The 9,113-nt window shown below is 36.9% G+C and overlaps 1 protein-coding gene across 1 annotated transcript; it reads right to left on the reverse strand.

Annotated features, from left to right (window-relative positions):
• Nucleotides 1–515: 515 nt before the first annotated feature.
• Rab9 (RAS oncogene family member Rab9) lies at nt 516–8,349 on the reverse strand. Its single transcript, XM_089643158.1, has 4 exons — nt 7,930–8,349; nt 4,798–4,998; nt 1,705–1,841; nt 516–1,021 (listed from the first exon to the last, which is right to left on the reverse strand). Exons 1-4 carry the CDS (start codon nt 8,137–8,139, stop codon nt 892–894), a joined length of 678 nt encoding a protein of 225 aa, XP_089499284.1. The 5' UTR covers nt 8,140–8,349; the 3' UTR covers nt 516–891.
• Nucleotides 8,350–9,113: the final 764 nt, after the last annotated feature.

Below are 9,113 nucleotides of genomic sequence, written 5' to 3' on the forward strand. Positions count from 1 at the left end.
GCGGCTGTCATCTGTCAAAGTGACAGATCCCATACAAGAAAATGATATTCGGTGGCAGTTCCCTAACTGATCTGACCTCTCCTGAAGAAGATTACAGCGTACTGTGTCACCTGTTCATATAATACGTACATGCAACACCCAAATTATGTGTCTAAGGCTGTAAGGTTGTATTTTTTTTAATGCTACGACTCACAAGAGCACCGCTGTCTGTACTTGTACCCTGATGTAAAGACAGGGAAACTATCGCCACGCTGTTGGGCCGTAGGAAGGGATTTATTAATGCAGGCCCCAATTATATGAGGGAACATAGATGCCAGTAGCTCATTTCACATTCAAGTTGACTTACACATATTATGTAGATGTAGCGGACTTCAACTATGTTTCGCGTGTGTCTGTAGAGTTTCACGTATGTGCACTGGAGCACAGGGGAATGCATCCTGCAAGCTCCTTAGAGCAGGCTTCATTGATATAACTGTAGAACAGACTCAGCACGTCTTAACCTTTTAAATGCCAGTAGGTAGAAGTGTAGCTGTGCACAGCAGGCCAAGAATGCGAGTTAACTCGCTCTTGGCACAGAAGCGGTTAATTGCGTCTGTGCATTAGAGATGGCAATCAGCAATGTTGACTGACCGCCCTTCTTTGCACAGAATCAAGTATTTTGAAGCTTAAGCTCAGAAGCGTCTCCTAAATTCAATCATTGAGGTTTGTACAGTTAAATATGCTTAATTTAGTTGATGTGAACAATTTTTTGCTCGTTGGCGATCTGCAGTCATGCTCGGGAATGATGACAAACTAATGACATTGTCAATAAAATCTCTTTTGATGTGCTTGTGCTAGGTTGGTGAGCTCCTACTTAGATAAATGTTGCGCAAATTTTAATAGACAGTCTGTTTACTTGGTCGGTCCACTACAGCATGATTTATTTTCTTGTCTTCTGGATGCATTATTGCTGAGATTCACTGTGTCCGTATTCGTCAGGGCTTGGTGTTCTCTTTCTACCATTTTTTCCAAGGCCGTCCACCTGTAAATTAAATTAGAAGTAAGTGATGTTGTTCAATATTAGGAAATGTGGATATTTTCCACATGTCCTACAACGTATTTAAATGTGAAATATTATTATTCAATACTTAAAATTGTAAATCTAAATTTGAAACTTTTTTCTTTGTCCCACTTGTAAATGTACCTATTTGTTATTCACTTTTTTGTAAATGTTAATTATCGATATTGCAATGTTCTGGTTCATACTGTTTTTGCAAATAAACAATAAATAAATAAATAAATAAATAAATATTCCACTTCAAGATGATAAAATACTTGCAAACATCCAGCAAAACCTTTTGGAATGAAGGCAAAAATCTGCTTCAGCCACGACACTCTCCTCAAGAGTCACGGTGTATTCAGTGACAGACCTTGGACGTGCAATCAAGCACCTTATCGTAGATCCGACTATCAAACTGCCAGGGTTCATCCTCTCACGGAAAATGTAGCTCTCAATAAACCGCCTGGAATGTTAGTTATAAAGAGAAGAACATAACGCTGCAAAGCCAGGGTGAAAGCCAGCATCACGTTACTGGCGGTCCTGCCCCAGGTCTCGATGAAGGAGGAGATGCGGTACTGGGAGCACCAGTCGGCCAGCTGCTCGACTGTCATCTTCCGAAGACTGCAGTCTGACTTGAAAGTATGTTATAATAGAGTAGGACATACCGCTGCACAGCCAGGGTGAAAGCCTGCGTCACATTGCTGGCGGTCTTAGCCGAGGTCTCGATGAAGGATGAGATGCGGTGCTGGGAGCACCAGTCGGCCAGCTGCTCGGCTGACACCTCCCGAGGACTGATGTCCGACTGGAATATCGAAGTCACAAATACATTATGTACATCTATACAAAAAAAGTGGGTGTGTCAAGCCTACGCAAGACAGAAGTGAAACTTCTAGTATTCCTCTCTCTCTATTTTCAAATTTAATTTATTCCTCTCTCTCTATTTTCAAATTAACCGTATGAACCACAATCAATTACGTATTTCACTCGTATTACACTCACGACGCAGTATACTAACCAAGCAGCTGATGCTTGGCGTGGCGCAGTTCGCTGGTGTCTGAGAGAGAGGAAAGAAGAGAAGAGAGAGAACGTTCGTGAGCGGCTCCCCCACCTCAACAAGCGCATATGGTGAGAGAGGGACAGTGAACGGTGAGCGGTGGTGGGGGTACCCGCATTTTCGTGTCGATTCTGACTCGGTTTTACTCCGTCCCCGAAAATCCATTACGCGCCTAAAGAAGTTTCACTTCAAAAATATTAAATGTTTGTTTGTTCAAATCTTAAATCTCCAAAAGTTCTTCACCAATTGCTTTGAAATTTTGACACAACTTTGCATTAGAATATGAGTGTGTTTGTTTCTAATATTTTGGTACGATTCACCCCATGGTAGGCAGGAAAACACTTTCATCTTCTTCTTTTCAGCACATCAGTTTTATTTTTATACAATACAAACACAAATATTACCAACTATGTATCAGCCGCAGCTGAAGTTTACTGGTAGGTGCCAGATTAAGGGTCTTTGAAGGATTGTGATTATCGCCAATTTAAATGGGTTGGTGGCTGAATGATTCTGTGGTTCTCCAATCCACAAAATCCAAGGTTGCGTGATTACTCTCGGTGTGTAAAAATGAGAATTCAAACATTTTCAATTTAGTTTTTATTTTAACAAAACTCACATTACAATAATTTTATGAACAAAACAGATCGCGTACGTTAGAGGAGATTTAGGGCTAAACCGGCGGCTAGACCACTGGAGTGAGAATGAAATATTTGCCGCGCGAGGTATCGCGCGCAGGTTTTCATTGATACCAGTCTAACATAAATGTGGGTAAAAGTAATGTTGTTATAATTTTCGGGATGTGTAAACTCCCTATAATTTATATTCCTTACCACTTCTGTTATACAACTGTCGCAGCCTACTCTCAGATTAAGGGACCACTTGTGACAGCCTATATTCTTCGAGACTGACCGTCGAGACTGCCTCTCGATGACTGACTCGATTTTATTTAAAAGAAGAATACTATAAGGGATACTCGGAGTATCTCCCTTTTAAATAAAAATTCAAAACACAATAAAAATTTGACCTTGCTAAGGCCTTTTTCTCCTAAGTCTTGGTTCTCATGTGGGGTACATTTTTTCTTAGCCTAAAACAATAATTTATAAGGGACGTGACATTAACAATAGGAATGTATTTTCATTATCTTAGGGTTGCATTTTGCAATTTGCAAGCTCTTATTTTATTATAGGTTAGCGGCATCCTTGCGATTATTACTCAAAGGGTAATAAAGTCGGTTTTTGAAGCTGAGGTCAAAAAAATTTGGGAGATTTTAGGCAACAACAAAAGTAAAACGAAACGACACTAAAAACATATTAAAGAGAAATAATATTTAATCCCAGAAGGACATTGTTATTATAAAATACCAGGCTGTTAGATGTTTATTTGGGATTTTACATATCAGATGTGGGAAAGAAATATTCTGTTGTGCTAATGTTAAATTAAAAATGGTGGGAAAATTAATCTTAAGTCAAAGTTATTTAAAATGCGTATTGTTGCATTCATTCTGAATTGAAAAGTGTTTTTATATACTACCTATATTATATAGATGTCACCTCTATGCTCGGCCGAATCAGTCAGTGAAAGAAAAAAGAGTTTTTGACGTTTGTTGTTATAAAAATCATTTTTCATGCTTTGCGAAACCACGGCAACAGCACTTTAAACTCAACGAACTGACTTGCCCACTGTCTCTTCTACATGTGTTATGTTACTCGACGGAGTAACAAAGCGAGTGACTCGACCAAACACTCGGCAGGTGTAAAAGCAACACGCGCTATCGTTTCTCTATCTGCACAGACAGACTGAGCCATAGCAATGTGTGGCGGGGCACAGCTACAGGGTTTTACAATAAGAGGTTTTATTTTGAATAGCCCGCTATTTCGGTAGATGTTACTTTTGAATCTTTCATTTTTTGACCTTTGACAAGTAGAAACTACGCCATTAATAAAAATGGAGCGATACACGCTTCAACAACACATTGAAATTATTAAAATTCACTTGAGTGAATCAAATGCAAATCATCTTGAGTGATGATTTGCATTTCCATTTCCACCTCGGTGGCTTCGTCAACAAGCAAAATCGTCGCATCTGGGGCTCGGAAAACCCAAGAGTTATTGTTGAAAAGCCTCTCTATCCTCAACGTGTGACTGTTTGGTGCGGTTTATGGTCCGGCGGAGTCATTGGACCTTACTTTTTCGAAAATGAGGCTGGAGCAACAGTTACGGTGAATGGATTGCGCTATCGAGAGATGATTTTTTATGGCCGGAATTGGATGGTATTGATCTGGACAACGTTTACTTTCAACAAGACGGCGCTACGTGCCACACAAGCAACGAAACCATTGATCTTTTACGATTGAATATCAAAATGACACCTCTTATTCGAAAACCCTGTAGTATCACATAAAAACTTACTTAGGTATTTATTACTTTAATTTATTTACATTTAAATTGGCTTTATTTTATGTAACATTTAAAAAATATTATTTGTCTGCTATGTTTCTTTTAATATAACTTGTATGCTATTGTTCACCTGAGAATGTCCCTAGTGACCTAGTTAGTTGAACATTGAACAAAGAGCATTGAAAAACAAACATAAGTATTGTATACCTCTAAACAATTAAATATAATACTATTGAAACTCCATTGCTTTTTATGTCCGCTAGACGAAATGAAATGGGTAATTCAATGACATTGTGAGTTAATGTTACCTTATTGCCGACAACGATGAAGGGGAAGTGGTCATTTGGGTCGGTGACATCGGCGTAGACTCGGAACTCCTGCATCCAGGTGTTGAGGTTGTTGAAGGAGGACTTGTCGTCGATGGAGTAGGTCAGCAGGCAGATGTCAGAGCCTCGGTAAAATGGAGTGCGGAGAGACTTGAACCTCTCCTGACCCGCAGTGTCCCATATCTGCAAAAAGGTATTTTACTGACTGAAAAAATAGATAATAGAATTCTAGTGGGCATACCGCGTAATAAGGAACTCCAGTGAAAAATATTATGGTGACAAACACTGATTCTGAATATTTAAATTTTACTGTATATTATTATTATACGTAGAATTTATAAATCATCAATTAAAGACAAATAAAACACACCGTTTGACTGAATCTGCTGATTCATTACGTGAGTAAAATATCTATAGTCTAAATTGTCCACATCAGGGTTGCCAATTTGTGGAGGATTCCCAAAATTACGGAGAAATTCTAAGATATTTCAAGAATCGGGTTTTTGCGGGGAGAACCTTTTTGTGGAGAAAATGTGAGGATTTTGGGTATTTCTTGATTATTAAACCAAATTGAAAAATAATATATTCAATAATTGTGAGAACGTACTATATTTCGTTTTCTTTTGCAGCAAAATTTTCTATTTTTAAAGCCTGAACGAAAGAGAAAATCCAAAAATGACTAGATAACAAAAAAATAATTGCTAATTTCAACAGAATGTTGTTTCATTTTGGAGGTAAACTTGTGTGGAATTTTAAAATCTTTTATGGGTATTTTAAAACATATGCATTGGCAACCCAGGGCCTCGATTCTTGACAAATTCATTCCACTCGAACAAAGAGTGGTTCGACCCACTCGTTGTTCGAGTGGAATGACTTTTGACGTTTGGCGTATCTAATTATGTACCTTTGACGAGACTCAAGAATTAGAATTTCAATCAATTTATGTACTTTCAACGCTGATTGCGAGCGGCCTGGATTGGAGAATCGATACCCTGGTCCACGCTCCCATTAGAACTGATGATAATGTTATAATGCAGGTTTGCATACGAGTACACGTTGAATAACTTGGCGGGTTTTGAATAAGCCAACGTAGCGCAATAGGTAGAACACCTGACCGGCAATCAGAAGGCTGTGGGTTCAATTCCCGTATTTATTATGTATTTTTTCTCGGAAGATTTTTAAAATTTATATACATATTTCAGGCTAATAATTATTGCTTAAAAATAATATGTTTTCCTTTGTGCTACGCATAAAAAACCTTGTCTCTTAAACATTAGTTTATCATTAAAAATAACACTGTCTATATGTTTGATAATTATTGTTCATTGTTTTGTTGAAGTATTTTTAAATACAGATGTTATTTATATGCAAGGATTATAAAAAAGTGCGGTAAAATTTCGATCGCGCTGGCCTCGCTTATTATGAATATTTTTTAGATAAAACCTTTAGATTCACCTTAATTACTGTACGACACAACTTTTAACCTTCGGGGAGGTGGAAAATATTGGAATAAAAATTTCAATTACGTAAAATTAAAATTAGCTTTCGTTTTGTGAAACGAGACCGTCTATTTTCAAACTTTACTGTCAAATGTCATTTTGTTTTGTTGGTATTTCTGTTACTATAGGACAAAACGAACGGCTAGAAGTAGCTAGAGACAATCGCGCGGGCGTTTTTTTTAATGTTAAAAAATTCCGTCAAATTAGTATTTACCTAATATGCATGCATTGTGTGCGTTGTGATTGAATTTTATTAGCTGGATTTTATTTTTTTACGTTCAAATTTTATTTAAGTAAACTATTTCTGCGATGTTGAGCGGCTACGCTAAGTTTTTGTAACATGGTTTATGGTGAAAAAGAAAATGCCCCCTTTATACCGCCTGCTCGCGTCAATGCAAGAAAAACATCCCAGTTTTCAATTAGTTTAGCGGCTACGCTAGGTTTGTGTAACATGGTTTGTGATTCAAAAGAAAGTGTCCCTTTTATACCGCCTGCTCGCGTCAAGGCAAGAAAAACATCCCAGTTTTCAATTAGTTTAGCGGCTACGCTAGGTTTGTGTAACATGGTTTGTGATTCAAAAAAAAGTGTCCCTTTTATACCGCCTGCTCGCGTCAAGGCAAGAAAAACATCCCAGTTTTAAAATAGTTTAGCGGCTACGCTAGGTTTGTGTAACATGGTTTTTGAGATATATATATATATATATATATATCTATATAAAATATATATCTATATCTATATATATAAAACTACAACAAACCTAGCGTAGCCGCTAAACTATTTGAAAACTGGGATGTTTTTCTTGCCCTGACGCGAGTAGGCGGTATAAAGGGGACACTTTCTTTTGAATCACAAACCATGTTACACAAACCTAGCGTAGCCGCTAAACTAATTGAAAACTAGGATGTTTTTCTTGCCCTGACGCGAGCAGGCGGTATTAAGGGGACACTTTCTTTTGAATCACAAACCATGTTACACAAACCTAGCGTAGCCGCTAAACTACTTGAAAACTGGGGTGTTTTTCTTGCCTTGACGCGAGCAGGCGCTATAAAAGGGGCACTTTCTTTTGTATTACAAATTTAGCGTAGCCGCTCAACATCGCAGATATAGTTTACTTAAATAAAATTTGAACGTAAAAAAATAAAATCCAGCTAATAAATTTCAATCACAACGCACATAATGCATGCATATTAGGTAAATACTAATTTGACGGAATTTTTTAACATTAAAAAAAACGCCCGCGCGATTGTCTCTAGCTACTTCTAGCCGTTCGTTTTGTCCTATAGTAACAGAAATACCAACAAAACAAAATGACATCTGACAATAAACAAATAAAAGCTTGAAAATGGACGGTCTCGTATCACAAAACGAAAGCTAATTTTAGTTTTACGTAATTGAAATTTTTATTGCAATATTTTCCACCTCCCCGAAGGTTAAAAGTTGTGTCGTACAGTAATTAAGGTGAATCTAAAGGTTTTATCTTAAAAATATTCATAATAAGCGAGGCCAGCGTGATCGAAATTTTACCAAAAGTGCTTATTCCTTTGTTACATTACATTTTTTAAAATTTTATTTACTTATTGAAATGTAGAGATGTTTTTTTGTTTATTTAACTTACTTGCAATGTATACTTGTCTCCGTTGACTTCAATGTCCTTGTTCAGGAATTCAACACCGATAGTGTGAAAACTGTGTTCGTCGAAGTTGTTTGACACAAATCTGTTCATCAGACATGATTTTCCAATTCCTCCATCTCCCAAGATTACCACTTTTAACAATGTGTTTTTACTCGTAGTTCGCATGTGAGCTCTCTGCTGTGCTTCCGACATTTTAAAGGATGAACGGCACCCATCCGTATCGAACACGAGAACAAAACAACAGATCTACAATATGATCAACAATCGATATAGTTTTGTTGACTCATTTTACGTGATAACAAAGTACCTAAGGCGAGTCACGAGATTTGGCGCTCTTCACTACACACCGAACACAACTTATGAAATACTGTCAGACTTATGCACTTTAACTATATATTTTATAATAATATAACCGTCTACTGAATTCCGTGGTATTGCGAATTCTTATCATTGACACTAATGACATGTGTCAAACAAACCATGTCAACTGATTCGAAAGTAAAGCAAATCCGTTTCTATGCCTTATAACCCTTACATTCAGAAGTTTTAAGAACCATATTGGAATAACAAAAAAATAAAAATCAGCCATGGAAATATAGCCCTTATAAAATGCATTAGTAAGATTCACATTCCAATTTAGCGTAACACAGCATTATAGCCTTTATAGCATGAGATAATAAAATTCACTTCAGAACTCCATTTCATCCTGCCGTTGAGAGGTCCGTTTTAAACTCTCTTTCTAACATGTATATTGTTTATAAGAAAGAATGAGAGAATAGAACTAAGCTATCAGCGTTTTGACATAAGTTTATATTCTGGCTTGCAGGTACCTGTCGATAAACACAAAAAGGTTTAACAAATGTTTCTAAAACATTCCAATAGATGTCGCTCACACTGACAATTTTCTAAAATTCATTTGTTACGTAAATTGGCGTGATTTACAGAAATATTAAAAAATGCGTTATGATGAAAAATGTTTTATAAAATTAAAAGAAATGATTAAAATATTTTGGACGTCTTAAAGTATAAATTACTACTATTTATTTGGTAAACCATTCAAACTGTTAAAATCGCCGCCATATTGTGTTATCACTGTTCCCGCAAAGATGGCGGTGGTAGTATTTTCAGCAGACAGAAACACTTTTCGTTATGGGCATTGTTTTCAG

This window comes from Hesperophylax consimilis, chromosome 19, assembly GCF_061612785.1.
Source record: "Hesperophylax consimilis isolate HC1 chromosome 19, BYU_Hcon_1.0, whole genome shotgun sequence".
In the NCBI taxonomy this organism is placed as follows: Eukaryota; Metazoa; Arthropoda; class Insecta; order Trichoptera; family Limnephilidae; genus Hesperophylax; species Hesperophylax consimilis.